Source organism: Amborella trichopoda, chromosome 4, assembly GCF_054954075.1.
Source record: "Amborella trichopoda isolate Santa Cruz 75 chromosome 4, AtrichopodaSantaCruz75HAP2 v2.0, whole genome shotgun sequence".
NCBI classification, from domain to species: Eukaryota; Viridiplantae; Streptophyta; class Magnoliopsida; order Amborellales; family Amborellaceae; genus Amborella; species Amborella trichopoda.
Genome location: NC_142339.1, coordinates 53,530,269 through 53,550,006, shown reverse-complemented (window position 1 = coordinate 53,550,006; position 19,738 = coordinate 53,530,269). Strand labels below are relative to the sequence as shown.

Genomic DNA, 19,738 nt, shown 5'->3' with positions numbered 1-19,738 from the left:
TCAATATGCATGCCGTGTGATGGCACATGGATGAGGTTTTGACCTCGTCTCTGTAGGCCACCATTACACACAAGGGTCACATAGTCCCTCGGCTCACTCATCCGAGAACGTTCTCTGACATCATTAAGCGCTAACCCATGAACCCTCCTCGGTTTGTTCTTCATACTCAAGTATCATGGGTTTTTCCCAACCGACTGACCTAGATCGTCAAGCACGGTCTGGTATCTGCAAACATTGTATGCATGATATGGTCCACGAGGGACCACACTCCCACTCAGTTAGTGTTCCATTATATCATTTCATTTTACAAGCACTCACAAGGCCTTTAACGGTCACATAAACCCAACATCCTCAACCAAACATTCATCTTCACTACCATAGGTACCTGACATCCATTATGTTATATATTCTACAGAGGGTGCAGATCTAGAAAATTTGCAAAGCATAGAAAATCAATCTCACAAGCAACCTATTCCAAACGGTTTGCACCATCATATAGTAGAAAGAAAACTCTAAGGCATCCGCTGTCCTAAAGATGTGTGATTGGTTCAGTCTATAATTTGTTTTAATGAGCTAGAGTGGTTAGTAGTTGACATTCGCAATGCTACATCTCAAGCTTGATTCCTACTATTGAACTACCCTTAAGGCTATTTAGATACTTGAAAATATATTGTCTGCGAAATATATTATCGGCATAATACATTACTGCGTAATACATTACCTGTAAATAGATTATTACTGTGGGTAATATTTAGATGCAACCTGGGAAATACATACTTATTGTTTGGCTATGTTTGGAAGAAATATAGGAAATGCATTACCAACATTTTACCGGCACGTGCCTATAAACTATCATTTATTTCTTTTTCATCACAAAATTCCACTAAAATGCAGAATTATCATTTCTTTATGTTTTGTCACAAAATTCCACTAAAATACGAAATTAAAATCATCATCACAACATTCCAAAATGATTTCTAATAATAACATTATCACCATTCCAAAGAGATTTTCTAATAATCGCTTGTACCATTTTATAGTGACCATGACCCCATTTCCTACTTATTCTACATGCCTTTGGCACTTACATAGAATCACATGTCTTCTAACATGACATTCGTTTCAACACGATAAGCCATTGGAACAATATGATTGGAATATCATGATTTTATTATGATAAACCTTATTTTTATTTATTTTTTGTAGAAATCTTTCAAATATCTCTCTATATAATTTCAAATAAATAATAAATTTATGATATTAAATTCAAAATCTCTATGGTACGAGTTAAAAAATGGGAAGACGTTTGATTAGTAAACTAGAAGGTTCGGTAATTACAGTATAAAATTTTGAGGTATTGGAGGAGACTAAAGATTTATGTTATTTCAATTGAGATTTTAGTAACATCTTATGAGGATTATGTTGTATAATTTTTTTTATTATGATTGTGTTATGTAATTTATTATTTTTGTTTTTATATCACAACTAATGTCATATGAGGGACGAGCTTAGAAAGGGAGGGGGAGGGATCACCTATGCTAGATATTATGAAGAGAGAGGGACTACAAAAGAATATATTTTTAATCAGGGTAGAAACAAATGCACCAGAAATATTTCCAAAATTACCCGTCACTCCCGTAATAGATTTTCACCTATCACCACGTGTAATGGATTTCTTAATTTTTGGGGAAATCTCACGTAATCTCCCCTTTTTCTTACACCATTTTTCCATCAATATATTTAAATAAATTGAATCTTATCTAAATATTATTTATTCCATAAAATAACATATTCTTTCTCATACTATTCAAATATATGTTAAGTCAAGATATACTTTCAATATTTAGGATAAGATGTGGTCAATCTTTTTCATGTATAATATTAGATCACATGCCACAAGATACCTTTTTTAAATTTGAATAACTTCACAACAAAGCAAACAACCAAGAGGTGGGGCATGCCACCCATGTGTGGGACATGTGGGCCCCACCCACATGGTACATGGTGGGCCCATGTGCACTATCGCCCCTATTAACAAATTAATTTCTAAAATATTATTTGAATTTATATTTTTGTAAAATCAATAACTTTATTTTTATAAGTCTAAAAAATATAAATAAAATATCAAAAGACTCGTAGAAATTTAAATAATAATTCTAAAACAATTTTTATCATAAAACAAACATACTTAAATTAATATGATAGGAAATGGATCCATATGGTTTAGTAATTGAATTAATTGAACACTTCACCTTCAGCTGTGGACTACGGACCACACTTGCTTTATCAGACCGACCTAGTGTTTTCTATGATCCACAGTCCAAGCAGGGGTTCATTAGCTGGTCATCAAAGTCTGGCCGATAAGCCAAGGGATCGCAATCCCAGTCTGTGGATTTCAAGTCCTCCCTAGAGAGGAGTGAAGGTCACCAAGACCTTATGCGATCACAGCTATATAGCGCATAGGTGGATATCTGGCTTTCCCGAACGATCTATCGATATGCATGCCGTGTGATGGATTATGGATGAGGTTTTGACCTACGTCTCTGTAGGCCCACCATCACACACAAGGGTCACACAGTCCATCGGCTCATTCATTCAAGTATAAACTCCGACCTCATTAAGGGATAACCCAAAACCCTTCTCGGTTTGTTTTCTATACTCAGATACCTTGGGTTTTCCCACCGACTGGCCTAAATTGTTAAGCACAGTCCGGAATCAGCAACCATCGTTTGCTTAGTATGGTCCACAAAGGACCACACTCCCACTGAATTCATGTTCCACTATATTATTTCATTTTACAAGCACTCATAATGCCTTTAAAGGCCACATAAACCTATCAAGCATTCTAAATTGATACATGTAATTACTCACTGATCCATTGCTTGGTATTGGGATGCTTATAAATCATTTAGTCTGAAACCTTTATGGCATTCATAGAAGAACAACTATTTTGGATTTGTTTTATCACTGGTGTGTGTAATAAAAGAACCATGCCTTGACATCTTGAAACATATGATGTATAAGTATGTGTGTGGATGGAGAGAATTTAACTGGGGAATTTGTTTTCTAAGAGAGTTGTTAAATTTGAGGAAAATCAATTTCTCTTTGTGTCATAATTTCTTGAGGTTATTAAGTTTTGTCTAATATTTATTAGGATTCAAGCTCATGATTCTTTAAATTTTTCAAGGAAATGTTATCTATTAAACCTCTTGACAGTCCTTATCTAACAGAGTTACCATTCTTTATAAAAATAGTACTTCATACCAACAATATAGATATGGAAATGATATGGTCCCGTACAATGATATATGAGCCATGTTTCTAGAGTTACAGAAGCATAGATACGACACAATATGGTATCTGGGATTTCAAGGCTCCTTTTGATGCAGAAACCGTTAAACCATTAGCAGGACTTTAAGTCACTGGTTTGTCTGTGTAATGCATAGATAAGCACCATATGGATATCAATTTATAATTTTTGTATCTTCTTACCTTTTATGTATGGAAAGAGTTAATATAAGGTTGCTACCTTAAAATGTAGAATTAAAGATGCACCTCAAAAATCCATCCAAGAATGTTGTCGATCATCTTGGCATCGAGATGTATGAATACGAAAAATAATAATAATAATAATAATTTTGAGTTCCATAAATAGTATATCTTGCAACACATTATATAGACTGTACATTTTCAAGATTTTCATATGTTCAACCATTTTTTTGAGTTTAAATTTTTCTAATTTTTCAAATAATCTTAAGAATTTGATAAAATTTGAAGGTGCACCTTAATTGGATTGTTTAATGTTGCAACCTTACATAAACCACACCCTTTATGTATATATTGTATCGGTAGGATGCACGTTCTCAATCCCTAGTTTTTGAATTCATGGAATTTATTTTACGATAAAAAGTTTTAATAAAAATTAAATAAATTAAGAAAGTGTACCTTATTCCTTACTTTTCACATAAAACTAGAAAATTAACAAAATCCAAATCAATAGAACTTACCTTAATCATATATAAACTTTACTATTTAGGATTGCATTATGTAAAGGCGCTTTTGTAGACACTCTCACAGGATTAGAATATCTGAAGTGAAAGAAGTTTTGAGGCAGATGAACATAGGAAAAGCTTTAAAACCATATGATATACAAATGGATGTTTGAAAGTACATAGGAGAGATTGACATATTCTGGTTGACCAAGTTGTTCAATAAGATTTTAAGAACGAAGAAAATACCAGATAAATGGAGGAAGAGTACTGTAGTACCTATTTACAATAACTATCGAGAGATCAAATTTATGAGCCACGCAATGAAAATGTGGGAGAAAGGATTGAACAAATGACCAAACAAGTCTATCAGAAAATCATTTCATATTGAAGCTATTTTCATACTTAGGCAATTGATTAAGTAGTTTAGGAAGAAGCGAAAAGACTAATGCATGGTCTTTATTAATTTAGATAAAGCATATGATAAGGTAACTAGAGAGATAATTTAGTTGGTGCTGGAAAAGAAAAGAGTCTCAAAAAGATGTGTTGACATGGTTAGGAATATGTAAGATGGAGTACTAACTAATGTGATAATAACTAGTGGATAGACAAGTAAGTTTTCAATGATATTGGACTTGCATCAAGAGTATGCATTGAGCCCATATCTCTTTGCTTTTGTTATGAGCACTCTACATATGATGAGGTCACGTGGGTATATTGTTTGTGGATACTATAGTTTTGATTGATGAGACAAGAGAGATGCTAATATGAAGTTAGAACTTTGGGTGGGGGGGGGGGTTTGATTGATGAGACTAGAGAGATGCTAATATGAAGTTTGAACTCTAGGGGGGGGGGGGGGGGGGTTTGATTGATGAGACTAGGGAGATGCTAATATGAAGTTTGAACTCTAGGGGGGGGGGGGGGGGGGGGTGGGCGGAGGTACTTCAGAATCTAAAAGTTTTAAAATTTGGCTAACTATATTGAGACATAATATATGAAATGCAAATTTAGTAATAATAGGAGTAGAAATGAGGGATTAGTTAAGATTGATAGCCAAGAAGTACCTAGCATATATTATTTTTATATTTTAGATAGATAATTCATGAGCAATGAGAGATTGAGGAAGATGTTGATCATTGAATTAGAGTAGGATGAAAGAAGTAGTGATGTGCTTCTGAAGTCTTATATAATTATCACATATCAATGAAACTGAATGGAAAGTTCCACAGGACAAATGCAAGACCATTCATGCTTTATGAGACAGAATGTTGAGCAATCAAGAAACAACATATCAATAGCATGAGTGCGGCTAAAATGAAGATGTTGAGATGGATGAATAGAAAGATAATGAATGAACACATTCAAGAGAACTTGTATATCGTTGACTTAGAATAACATCATTTAGTAAGGAGATTTGGTTTAGGTGGAAGGCACTAAAAAGATAAAGGGAAGGCACCTGATGACATGGATGGAAGTAGTGAGAAAATATATGATGACTTATGGTTTAACGGAGAGTATGACCCTTGATAAAACGGAATGGTGGAATAAGATTTGTATTTTCGACCCCAAATAGTTGGAATAAAACTTGAATGATAACAATAATTATGTAAAGATACTTGTTGATAATTGTGTAAAGATACGTGTTTTGCAAATCTCTTGACTTCGATTAGCACAAATTTAAAAATTAAAAAAAAATATAATAATTATTACTTTTATCTAAATATAAATCATTAAGAACATATAAAAAATTAGGAATAAGTCCTAGGAAAAGTTATGGGCCCAGCTCAAAGTGCTTTTCGTAAAGAAAAGAGTACTAAACATGCGCTAATGACGCATTAAGTGTTAGAATCTGCCCGAGGAAAAGAAGGGAAAAAAAAAAAGTGGCCTTTTTCCTAAAAGTGGACCTCAGCCATGAGGACGGTAGCCTCAAATTGGGGCAATTCTCAGGTCACAACTAACTTTCTTTGAATTTTATGAGAAGTTATTGGAAGAATTTGGTATCTTTTACCTATCTGTTAACGACCAACCTTTTATTTTCTCAAATTTTAAAAATACTTTTATCTTAAAGTCAAATCTTGTTATGCCTTCCTCATGAATGGTTTTCTAAAAAATCGATAATTATTCTAACTCTATAATCTGGACGACTTATTTTCAAATAAATAATTTCAACTAAGTTGTCCACCCGTAGGAAATTTCTTTTTTGTTTCGTAATAGTCTAATGATCTTTTCTTTCAATGATTAAGGCCTTACCTATTCACACATTTCACTCGTAATAATTTGTCCAACAACTTAAATTTTGCTTCTTAGGGGAAATTACAAATAACCCCTAAGAATAGACTTTCTATACAACTACCCCCAACCACACTTTGTTTTCACTTTTTACCCTAAATTTAACTTTCCTAACAAATGATTCCTCAAGTCACAAAAATGGTAAAATGAAGACCAAAATACCCTCTAGAAATCATGCGGTCCAACACAAAATGGAGGCGGTCTGACACTTGCTTTTGGAAAGCATGCGGTCCAATACAAAATAGGGGCGGTCCAACACTTTGGACATGCGGTCCAACACAAAACGGCGGGCAGTCCGGCACTTTTCTTCTAGAAAGCATGCGATCCGGCACAAAATAGAAGCAGTCCGACACAAAATGGGGGCGGTCCGCCACTATGGGTATTTTCGTCAAAATATGGTTTTTTTTTATTTGGGGGGGGGGTATCTGCTAGAAAAGTTCAATTTGGGGTAAAAGTCGATAAAGTTTTTTTTGATGGGGGTACGTTGTCTAAAAAATCTTATTTTGAGGGTTTTTTGTAATTTTCCCAAAAAAAATGTCCATAACATTCTAATTTAGTAACCATCTTTTGTTTCCTTTTATTCATATCGTGAATAAACCTTGAAAATTTATAATCGGGTGTGGTTTGTATAAGGTTTCAACCGTAATCAATCCAATTAGGGCGCACTTTCAAATTTTATCATGACATGTAATTTTGGTGAAAAAATTCTTAGGATTATCTGAAAATCGATTTTCATATCTAATTATAAAATTTTAAACCCTAAAAATGGTTGAAATCAAGTAGATCTATAAACAGATAAAAATCTTGAAAATGGACAGTTTAAATAATGTGCTTCAAGATGCACTATTTTTTAGACTCCAAAACTTTTTTTCTTTTTCGTATTCATACATGTTGATGTCGAGATGATCAATTAGTGAGTTTTCAACTACCTTTTCTATGGATTTTTGATGTGCATCTTTAATTGTACATTTTAAGGATGCAATCTTTTATAAACGTTTTCTTTTATAATGTGGAACCTAACTTTTACATAGTCAAATTTTGACAAGCATTGTGAAATTTTCTTTTGAAAATATATTTTTTTTCTTGATATTCCAAAATTATATGCTTTAACGAAAACTTAATATTGTTTATCTAAGTTCTTTAAAAAATTAGAGTAATTATCAGAAATATCCCTTTTAATTCAATTGTTGAAATATACACAATTTTTTTAAAATCTACCCCTCAACTATTTTTTCACAGTTTATTTTTCTAACCGAAAATGCGATTCACATACTTGTCAGGGCTATCAAGAGTCAGCTCGGACCTAACAGTTGACCAGGATATCACAGTCGTGGTCTGTCTTATTGTCCTGAAAGGACCATCATGGTTCCATTACAGTCGTGATAAAGTATGAACTATCATTGTTCGGTGATGGTTCTATCGGGGTGAAGGGACCATCAGGGTTTTATTAGAACCATGATGGTTTATGACGGTTATGTTAGAACTAGTTTTATCGTGGTTCTAGTAGACTGGTGATGCTGAGTTGATTGAATGAATTTCTTTTTAGGCACTAAGGAATTTCTCGAAGTTAGGAATTGATGTATATATATATATATATATATGGAAAATTCTTCCCAATGCCCATAGGCGAAAATGAACAATGATTTCGCCTACCCTCATCACCATCCAAACTTTATCGTGCGGTCACAATTGTCCGGTAGTGTTTCAATTTTCATATCTTTTCTACAAATCAAAATTACTTAAAATTTAAAGCGTGTGTACATCTTAGCGAGATCCACCTGATAAAAATATGAAAAAAAATAATTTGAAAAATATAAATAGGCTAAAATACTTTTTCGATGGTATTTTAATCAATTTATACTTTTCAAATTATTATTTTTTTCATATTTTTATTACGTGCGTCTCACTAAAATGTATACAAGCTCCAAATTTCAGATCATTCCAATTAGTAAAAAAAAAAAAAAATGAAAAATGAAATACTACCGAATAACTGTGACCATGCGATGAAGTTTGGATGGTGATGAAAATAGGCGAAATTACTGTTCATTTTTGCTTATATATATAGGAAATACTAGCGTAGGTCAGTGGGCCTACAACTACATATGAGCCCAATGGCCTAGATTCAATATGAGTCGATCCAATGATCTCGAATGCATTTTGTATTAGTATTTTAATTTTTTTTTTAAATCCAAATAACTTGAAATTTTGGGCTTGTGTTCTTTAAAAATAGGAGAATTCAATAAAAAATATTAAAAAAATATATAGTGAGAAATAAATTAACCAAAATACCCTTAAAATATTTCAGGGATATTTTGATCAATTTATATCTTGCGAATTATTTTTCAAATATGTTTATTATGTGCACTTTGATAAGAATAATAGACTCCTAAAATTTAACGTGATTTAGATATATAGAAAAACAATTAAAATTCAAATACGAAATGAAGTTGTGTCCGTTAAATCAGCCCATATTCAATCTGGGCTGCTGGGTTCATATATAGCTGTACGCGGGTCCCTACGCTATCATATATATATATATATATATATATATATATATATATATATATTGTCAGTAGCTTCATGTAGATAAGCTAAATAAGCTAACGTCCCAGGTTGAATCTGGGTCGATTTGACAATCACAGATATCTGATTATGTTTGAATTTTTTTTTCTTCTACAAATCTAAATCACTTAAAATTTTATGTATGTATTCTTCAAAAATAAGTGAATCCACCAAAAATATTAAAAAAATATTTTACATGAAAAAGATGGACTAAAATATCCGTAAAATTTTGTGGGGGTATTTTGGTCAAAATTTTCATGTAAAATATTTTTTTAATATTTTTTTATAGATTCACCTCATTTTTAAGAACACACGCCTAAAATTTCAAGTGATTTGGATTAACTAAAAGAAAAAAAAGAATTCAAATACTACTGGATATTATAGCACATCCGTGATCGTCAGAACGGCCCAAATTCAATCTGGACCGTTGGCACATTTAGCTTATCCACATGAAGCTGCTGACTATATATATATATATATATATATGAAGTGAAGTATCTACAAAACACCTATAAGTGAAATTTTACAGTACACTTCATCATTGTTCAAAGTTCATCACACAGTTATAGTTATCTAATAGTATTTGAATTTTTATAATTATTATACTAATCATATTTATCTAAAATTTAGAGCGTGCGTACAAATGATCAAGTCACACCAAAATAAAATATTAAAAAATAATAGTCATAAGATCAAATGATGAAATTACTCCTGAAACTTTTATAGGGGTATTTTACATAATTCTTATCATTCAAATTATTTTTTTTATATTTTATTCATGTGCATCTCACTGAGGTGCACACACTCACAAAATTTCATATCATTATGATTTGTAAAACAAATATTACAATTAAAACACTATCAGACATTTGTAGCTGTTTGATAAACTTTGAACAGTGATAAAGTGAAGTACCGTAGAACTTCACCTATAAGTGTTTTCCGATAATGCTGAGATTAGCCCACTCGCTCATATGAACATCTAGGCCGTTGGACTCATATGTTCATATGAGCTTGTGGGTTAATATCAACATTTTCCATATATAAAGAGGGTTGGGTTCGTATGCTCCATTGTTCTCTTATGATGAGTTAATACTAATAGATTCAATCTGGACCGTTAGGCTCATATGTTCCATTCCTCTATTAAACTTACAAGTTTCATAGGTATAAAATAAAAATAAAATACTCTGAAACATTGGAGATCTTACGATCAAGGGCTCATTTGTAACATTTTAAGACAAGTAACCTCAGCTGTCCATTCAAATTGGACGGCTAAATAGGAAGAGAAGTATAGGAAGTCCTTCCTTAAGAGGTGTAGTGTAGAATGCTGCAACTTTAGTCATACAAGCAAGGTTGCAACCTTACACACTTGAAACCAGGTCAGAAATTCACAATCCGGCTTTATTGACCAGGCAATTTTAGATCTAGAATACGTTTAAGGAAGGAGACTACTGATGCTCCAAGGCCCATCCTGATATCATCCTGATATAAATATCAAACTAGTACCAATCAATATGAGAATAACAATAATTTTATCATAAATACCATCCAATGAACAAAAATTCCGCCCCTAGGTGGGCTGGCTGACAAACCGCCTAGGCGTCTGGGAAGCATGCTTAAGGCAGGCGCCTAGTGCCATCCCTTAAAAAAATAAAGCTTGATATTGCCCCTATCTCGGGTCCATGTGCTCTTTCCATATATGAGAAGAAAAAAGAGATGGACTTCAAGTGTTTGATGCATGGCCTCTCTCTCACACACACATAGATATACAAAAAAACATTTAAATCCACCCAAACAAAAATAAAGCATGATATTGCCCCTCTTTCAGGTCCATGTGCTCTTACCATATATGAGAAGAAAAACGAGATGGACTCCACGTGTTTGATGCATGGCCCCTCTCTCACACACACATAAAGATGCACATTGACTTATATGCTCCCTCTTTATATGTAAGAACAAAGAAAGAAGGAAAAGAATAAAATGACCTCCAAAGGTTCGATGCGAGGTCCCTTTCTCTCACAGACTCTCTCTCTTGATATATCTTCCAAGTGTTCGAAACCTCTCTCTCACAAATACAGATCCTAAGAAAGAAAAAGAAAAAAGAAAAAAAAATGATGATCTTTAATAATTTCATACAAGACCTCATACACACATATGTGCGCATGCACATAAACATACTAAACACACAAACACATACATTCACAACACACACACAACAATAGATGGCTCCTACTCAACCCCTTTCCCTTAGGGCTGCCTAGGTATCTGGCTGCCTGCCTAGGCGGCAGCATCAGCCTTTTCTTGAAGATTGATACCATATTAACAAACCCAAGAACAATATCATTAAAAAGGAGCCATATTTCTGTATGAACGGGAGAATGGAACGTTGACACCATTGCGTACATCTAATTCTAGTTCCCCCTCTTTTCCACTTTTTTTCCCCATTTTTGTTACTCAAGGTTCTTATAAAATAAAAACTTGGCTTGTGTGGCGAAAATATCCTGCCGTAGCTGGTCTCTTATTCAACCAGAGAGAGAGACGTAGAGACAGACTCAGAGAAGAGGCTGGTCCTGCGGTAGCTGGTCCTTCAGCCAAAGGGGCGGAGGTGAAGGGCAGAGAGAGAGAGAGAAAGAGCAGCTGCAGAAAATTTCTGGCTTCCTATGAATACATATAGGACAACATGAACTAGGAGGTATGCATTAAGATAAGGGGCCACTGGGATTGGACACTCATGAAATTAGGGAGATACCAGCCCACGGGCAACATATGAAATCCAGCTGAAGGAGTAGACTGTTTCAATATTCAACAATCGGTTTCAGTCAAGAACCAAAACCATGAACCATGCTCAACAGTGAATTGTCCAAGTTCACCGCCAAAATGAAGCTTGAGCTGTATGAGGCAATTAATTTAATGTTTGGGCTCTAGCAATAGCAATGCTCAACAAGCATACTCATGAATCGCTTCAGGTCTCTGCACTACCACCAGGGAACCACCATAAGAAGCTTTTAGTGATACTTCCCATATCCCATGTGGCTTGATCTATTGTTCATTAAAACCCAAATCACCAAATCAAAAGTTCTTGGGCATCCTATAATCCTTCACTTTAAGTAAACTCCATCTCCAAAATATACACCTGGCTGGTGGTTTTCCAACCAGAGGCAGCTTCTGATACTCAACAGAATTATTTTTCCGTTAAATCTGATGGCAGTCGCAAGCATTGAAGAAGCAATTTTCGAAAGCTGATAAGTCAAATGGATGAATTAACACGAGTGCAATGATTCCCATACAAACAACACGCCCTTGCAAATGCAGCAACTCTTACAATACTATTTCCACTCCAAAAGTACAACATAAATTGTAGTTAATAACACGTGGAAAAGGCCAAAAATGCACCTGGATATTCCTCTATTCACTAAACATGAGATAGCAAAATGCACAACAACCACAGGAATAGACCAATTGAGAAAGGATAAATATCAAAATCCATTTCCTTCTTTGTAGCCTAACAAGAAGTTCTCACCAAGACAATCAGCAGCAGTCATTGTGCACTCCCCTCTAAATGGACAGAACAACCTCACAAAGGGACCAGACAGTTTCCAAGAGAATCACTAGCAATCCTGCAGAATAAGCCATCAAAACCCAAGCTCCTTTTCTTGAGCAGGTATGGCTGAATACTGATATCAACCTGTCACCGAGCAAACACTTGCCACTTGAGATAGAGACTAGGGATATCAATTGGATGAAGTTCACATGTGAATTGATTGTCATGATGATGTTTCAGAGTTTGAAAGGAGTTTCTTCTTATCACTATCATCAGCCTCATAATTTTCAAAAACATGACCAATCTCTCCACTTCTTGCCCTTTCTTTTCCTTCAAACTCATCCGATTCAAATATATGAACTTGGGAATACTCCCCAGATGGGGAACGCTCTTCTGCCTCCATGTTTTGCAACTCGGCTTCTATGAAAGCTTGAAACCTTGCCCTCTCTCTATCTCTTGGGTACGTGCAGTAGAGGAAGCAAAAGATTAGCCAGCAGAGAGACATAGGGACACCTATGGCTGCGTATAAAGCTTTGGCCAAAGAAGCGGCATTTTCTCTGTCGGTTTCAATCTCAACTGCCTCATTTGATCCTTTCGGGACTGGTTTGTACCCGTAAACCTGCTCCGAGAGAAGTCCCACTACTGCAGGAGCAAAGGATGACAGTATGGACTCAAATGACCGATCCAACGCATAGACGCTTGTTCGTGATCTTTCTGGTACGATCTCTGCAAATATGGGGCTGCATTTCCCAACCAGAACAAATGGGTGAGTTTTCTTGCTGTTCTTTTAATAATTGGAAAATTTTTGTACAATATTAGATGTAGTACACTACAGTCCAATAGCCATGGAAAAACATAAGTCCATAGATCATCACCATCCAATAAATGGCCAGTGATAAGGAGAGAGGAATCCAAAGGTATTGTCCTGTTCTGGTGGGCAACTCTCCCCACTGTCCATCATTCCATAGAAGTTCCTATATGATCAACTTCTTGAAAACGAAAATTTAGGAATCAGCTTATAAACATTTACGTTTCACAAATTACATAAGAAAATCAGGGTCAGGTGGTTGTTCCTAGAATGCTCATTTTCAAGAAGTTGATCATATGCGAACATAGAAATCTGGAAATGGGTTGGGACAAAGAAAATATAAGAATTAAGCATAGAAACGTAGGCCATTTTTCACTTATTAAACATGGAAACGTGGTCAGGAGAGAGAAACAAAGCACCAAACACACAACGTAAAGGGCGTATGAACTTAGGAAGCTTGAAGATGAGATCGAGAGAGAATATACTTGTTGGTAGCAGGCGCATTCCAAGATATGCAGAACCCTGTAATAAACAGCATCAAGCCGTGCATGAAACCAGTGGAGGGGTCATCAGGTAACATGAGCATCAAAACCGCTGCTAACGGAATGGCTGAACCCGTGCTTATCTGCGCTAAAATTATTCTCCCAGAATTAGGAAGACGCTTGGCCAAAAGATCCCCCATTCTCCCTCCAAAGAGTCCCCCTAATGAACCAGCCACAACAAACAAGCCCATAAGGAAAGCTGTCCCTTTGTGAGAGAAACCAATAAGCTCCAACCACATTGGAGCAAATGATAATGCTGACCATGGAAATGAACCGGTCACACCCTGAGCCACAATTATCTGAAAAGAAGGGATTTTCATAACCTCCTTTGCTTCTTTTATGAGTGCTTTTACATCTGACCAAAAGGGTGCATGTGAACGGGGGCTGTTTCCTTTGATAACTTCTTCGGACCAGCGTGGATCATTTGCATAGAGTCGAACTAATATTCCTACTATAACGCTCACAGCGGCAACTAAATGAAATGACATTCTCCAACCAGGGATCCCCATTACTGTGGTGGAGGCTAATAGGACAGAGAAAAGGCCTCCAACTATGGAGCCGATGTTGCCTGTGAGCTGGAGCCAACCAAATGCTATCCCTCGGTTGCTTTCATCTGTCGAGTCGGCAACAAGGGATTGTATGGCAGGGGTCACTATTGCCAGCCCAATTCCATTCAAGGCTCTGGAGATCGCTACCTGTAGAATGTGAAAGAAATACTCAGTTCAAAATGACTGGGGACAGCAATATTGATGTTTATGAAGAATGCTAGGAGAGAAATGAGGCCCTAGGGTGGGTAACATGAAATGCACAAATTCTCTGACAAGTGCCGTATACCTTTTAATTGTTGAAGAATTATTCGTTAAGTTGTTATATTTAAAAGTCGTGTCATCTGTTCCAGAATACTTCACCTCAACAAACAACAACAACATCATCATCCTCCGAGCCTTATCCCAACTATTTGTGGTTGACTATCATCAAAATATGTGGCAAAATTTTAAGCTGACTGCCCTACCTAACACAACCCTCCTCTTTTATCCGGACTTGGGACTGACATGACCTGCTTGCGACTGGCCATAGCGGAGTTATCTCAACACACAACATGTGAACCTAAGTAGTTCCTTATAAGCCCCCCTGTTTGTATCCATCATGCAAGCTAATTAGCAAACCATTCATGGTAAACACCATTGGTGGAAGGTACATGGCACACCAAACAAGAAGGCCCAATGACATACAGTGGAGATAAAAAATACCCAAGTGACCGTCAGGGTGGGCCCCACAATATTAATCTCCAATCTTAGTTATTGAAGACAGAGTTGGTCCATTTGTTTCATGTAGCATACACCACAGGTGCATGGTTTGATCATGCACAATTACATTCACTAACAAACAACTGAGGTATGATATTACACAATGCTTATAGGTTAGCACTGTGAAACCAAATTTTCTGTTGATCTCGAGAAATTTCCTTCCCAAAATGCCCATCAAAATCAAGATGTTGAGGCACTATTTTCTTGAGTCCATGCAACTCAACTGTAGCACCTGGGAAGCAGTCATGAAGGATTTTACCATATGAGTATGTCCATCTTCCAATCTTGTAGGTGTCATATCAACAAATAATGGATCAGAATAAGCAGGAATATATGGCATCTCTTTTCAACGCCCACAACAAGAAGTACACATTATATAAAGAGGACCAAATCCACATTGTAACCATACACCAAAGCTGGAGATCCATGAACCTAGCCTATGAGTTGTGTCATCAACAGCATATCCACTCATTGGGACAAAGCAGCAGCTGGAGTATTCAATATCTGGGGCACACCTTGTGTAAAAATAAGAACATACCTTCAAGAGAACATGGCGTGAAGCATTCACTATGCCATCCCTGCATGCCACCCATGCCTATATATGCACAGCTTCTACTAGACAAGGAAAGTGTCATATCCATAATGACTTACCCAACAAACAAGGACCACGGATAAACTCATATACGTGGTGTTAACCATATATCTGATGATCCCTGCGGCCAAAACGACCATGGACAGTCATTTATCTGTTAATACTCAGTTCACAGTATCCTTAGTACCAAGAGGTTACCTTTCCCATCAACCATGCCATATGGTGTCTCCTAAGTTTCCAAGATTATACAATTCCTATGAGTTGCAGCAAGTTCTCGTGATCCTAATTCCTACCATGCTTATCCAGCATATGATTTGAAAATGACTTTCCCAGGATTTTGTGATGCTTACTACATTTTTATTTTGTTATTATTTATTCATGACATACAATATCTTAAATTATCCAATAAATCCAAGAAATATGAACTCAAGAAGGTACCTCCACACGGGTTCTAAAGATGGAAGATCAGGCCACACATTCAGATTGCAAAAAGACCCACTTGAGATAGCAAGATTACTTTACCCTCTAAGGATTGAAAATTCTTATTATTGATAAAGAAAATAAAAGAGGCTTTCCAGACGTGGAGATTTCACTTGTCTACTAACTTGATACTTGGAAATTCAATTTCTGTTATCTAAAAGGCATTAAAATGCTTGATATGTTTTTTTAAAAATAATGTCTTTATTAAATAATTAAAAGTATAAGAAACTAAAATATTTGAGCTGTTATAGTGATAAGTTTTCAATCTTAATGTGACAAACACATTTATAAAATATTTGGCATAGGAAGAAAGGTTTGAGGCATTGCTATCTTGGAACATTGACATGGAAGAAGAAAGGAAATAAAGAAAGAAAAAAAGAAAGGACACATAAGACTGAAACCAATCAAGGAACATGCCCTAATGACTCCAAAAAAGGAAATCTTTAAAGAAACTATGGTGTTAAACCAACAAGAACAATCTCACTTGATCTTTAAATCATGAACATATTTTAGTTCTCAAGTTTCTCAAATTTTGATTCTCCCCTTCCTATGCCTTTCCCCATAAAACATGTCATATAAGCATGAGATTGCATGTGCGCAACTAAGCTCATACATTGTTACTCAAATCATGTGTGGGCGTGTCCATGCACACATTTATATATAGCTATTCAAACCTTCCGAAGAAGTTTTACAGAAATACAAATGTTAAGTACATCACTTGGAAAATACAGGTGCATGGATTTTAATTTCCTCCTCCATTCACTCCATCAAACCCCTCTTTATTTTTTTTATTTTCTCTTTTTTTGACAAGTTAATGGGTAGGAATGGAACCTTTGATGTCAAGTTGTGGCTCCTCCACCCTGACTGCACACTCAGCAACTAAATATTTTCGTAAGAAGCTCTTGGAATTTCTAGTGAAGCGATTTTCCTGGATAGTTTTACTTCATTTTTCTTTCTCATGGGTAAACCCTGAATGTCAATAACTTCTACAGTGGATGGAACTCAATGAGGTTCCACCTAAGCACTAAGAATCAACTCAAGTGGCTAATAGATTGGCAAATCAAGAAATGATTCTATGGTTTTCCATGGATCAAAAAAGATGGACCACATATACCATTTGAACAAAGACCATAAGATAAAAAAGCACGATCCAATAAAAAACTAAAATCCAATCCGGTATTGCATATTAGAGTTCAAAGATTCAAAGATCCAAAAGAAGTAAATAGAGTTCTAAACAGAAGACAACAAAGTCTCACCAAAATTCAAAGAAAAAATCCTGATAAGTAACCAAAAGCTCGATTCACCAGCTTAAATTCAGTTCCTAACCAGATGCAAAATGAAAATAACTTATAATTTGAAAAGGAAGTGAAAGCATAGAATAATTTTACAGATGAGAAAAACCTCACCTCAAGAAAAGTGGAAGAGATTCCCACAAGAAAGGTAGCAATAGCCCAGAGAAAAGCACCAAGGGCTATCACATGAGCTCGATTGTGATGAACAGCTAAGTAAGCAGCAATAGGATAACAGGAAGCCTGAACAATGGATCGAAAAAGAGTCAGCGATCCCAGACCCGTGGGCGAAGTGTGAAGAGCCAAGCCTACTTCTCTATACACACCTGGAAGCAGGGCTTCATCAGCCCGCTCCATGATACTAGCCAGGTTGACAAGGACCAGAGTTAGCGTTCCTTGCTTCATGGCGACTTCCGATCCTTCAGAACCAGACGCAAATCTGGCTATGTAAGATTCAGAACCAGGTTTCGACCTTGATTGAGCCTCTCAATCTTTTTGATCCAGAGGGACATCTGGTCAAGGGAAGGAGCAGAGTAAGGGTTTCTACCCTCATCGAGCCTTTTGGTCATTCCAAACCAAACTCGACTTGGTTATGGAAGGAGAAAAATTAGCGTTTGTTTGATTCTCCAAAAGGAGGAAATGAGAACGAGAGGTTCATCTGGCTATGGAAAATTCAGAAACAGGGGTTTTCTTAGACTTTTTGAATGGACCAGGGGTTAAACAACAAATTAAAGAAGAACAGGCGAATATGTTGACTCAGACAGCACACAAGGGATGGGTCAGGTCGGGTCAGGTCGCGTCAGGAAGGAGGAGAGTGTTGAAAATTAGAGAAAGAAGGAGGGGAGAGTTTAGAGATCGTTTTGAATACCCTTTAAGCTGGAAAGCCAACGGAGAGAGGAGAGGGGGTTTGGAGGGGAGAGTTTAGAGAGGGAAGGAGGAGAGTGTTGAAAATTAGAGAAAGAAGGAGGAGAAAGTTTAGAGGGAGAAAGAGTTAGATCGAGAGAGGGATTTGATTGGAGATTGATTGGGATCTGAAAGATGCGTATAATCTTATACGGTTTTTTTGCTGTCGCTTCACGATTTGTGCGAACTGTGCACTGAATTTTTGTCGTGAATTTATGGCATGGCATGGCATGGCATGACACTAGGGGATAATAAAATACCCGCAGAACAAAAACATCCACAACAAATCGATTTTCTTTCAAAAAGTCGGACCAAAAAAATGGATCGCCATAAGTTACATAATCATAAATATTTCCGATTTAGTTAAAAAAAAATGTAGTGAAAAAATTGTATACGTAAAGATGATAAAATATAAGATTATGATTTACAGTTATTGTATAAATATACTAAAGCCACTAAACAATAATTTTATAGCCTTATTAGCTTTATTAAAATAATACTTAATAATTTTTTGTTGAAACTTTAAATAAATCCAACAATAACGCTTAGTTTGTTGTCACGTCACAAAACATAACGTAAATCTATTACTAGCACATAATGAAACAACAACAGCAATACTAAACATAAAAACTAATTAGTAAATAACAAGAATCGTGAATCAAGGTATAGGATTATTTCTAAAAAAGACAAAAAACGCAGTCAATATAGAATTACAACTAATTAAAAAAAACGAAAAAGACCAAAATATGTAAAATAGTAGTCCATCCATAATGCTATGTTGTATATACCAATAAAATACAAAAAGTAAAAAATAAAAGATAGAATTAATCAAACATCTTTATGCAAAAAAAAAAATGCTTAAGAAAATTCAAATCTCGCACTGAATAGCTACCTAAATATGTAGTATCATTGAATATCACTTGCTCTTTGAAAAGATGCCATGGGTTTGAAGAAAAAGGAAATAGATTTTTCATTAGGTTGGTTTTCTTCTAGTTTTGCCTATTATTTTAAGATATACAATTGTTTTAATTGTTTTTTTTTTAGGAATATATTCCTTGTGTTTTTTGTACAATTTTTAAAGATAACTTGTTGGTGAATTTTTTGTTAAATCAAGAATCTTAATTTACTCCCGCCGTTAATGTATTTATCTTTAAATAAAAATTCAATAATATTAAGTTAATGAAGAAATAAAGTTCTAAGGAAGAAATTTTTTTGAAAAGCTTTTTTGAAAATAGATAAATTATATCGGTTCCATGAAAAAGTCGTGATTTGAAACAATCGGAGTTCTAAACGCATTAAAATAAAAAGAAATTCTGTTTTAATCATAGACGTGCTAACTATGACCTTGATTTCATATATGCCACGATGTGATAAGATTGGCCTTGAGCGTCATATATTAATCCGACGGCTCAAAGTTTTTTATTTTTATTTTTTTTATA

The 19,738-nt window shown here is 35.4% G+C and overlaps 1 protein-coding gene across 2 annotated transcripts; it reads right to left on the bottom strand.

Annotated features, from left to right (window-relative positions):
* Positions 1-12,144: 12,144 nt before the first annotated feature.
* On the bottom strand, positions 12,145-18,057 carry UNE2 (Major facilitator superfamily protein). Of its 2 annotated transcripts, XM_020665598.2 has the most exons (4): positions 17,723-18,057; positions 17,514-17,639; positions 13,672-14,423; positions 12,145-13,118 (listed from the first exon to the last, which is right to left on the bottom strand). In XM_020665598.2, the coding sequence occupies exons 1-4, from the start codon at positions 17,738-17,740 to the stop codon at positions 12,602-12,604; spliced, it is 1,413 nt and encodes a 470-aa protein (XP_020521257.1). In that variant the 5' UTR covers positions 17,741-18,057; the 3' UTR covers positions 12,145-12,601. The 2 variants fall into 2 exon arrangements, with proteins under 2 accessions (XP_020521257.1, XP_006826927.1); XM_006826864.4 differs by having other exon boundaries at positions 17,514-18,057.
* Between the last annotated feature and the right edge of the window lie 1,681 nt (positions 18,058-19,738).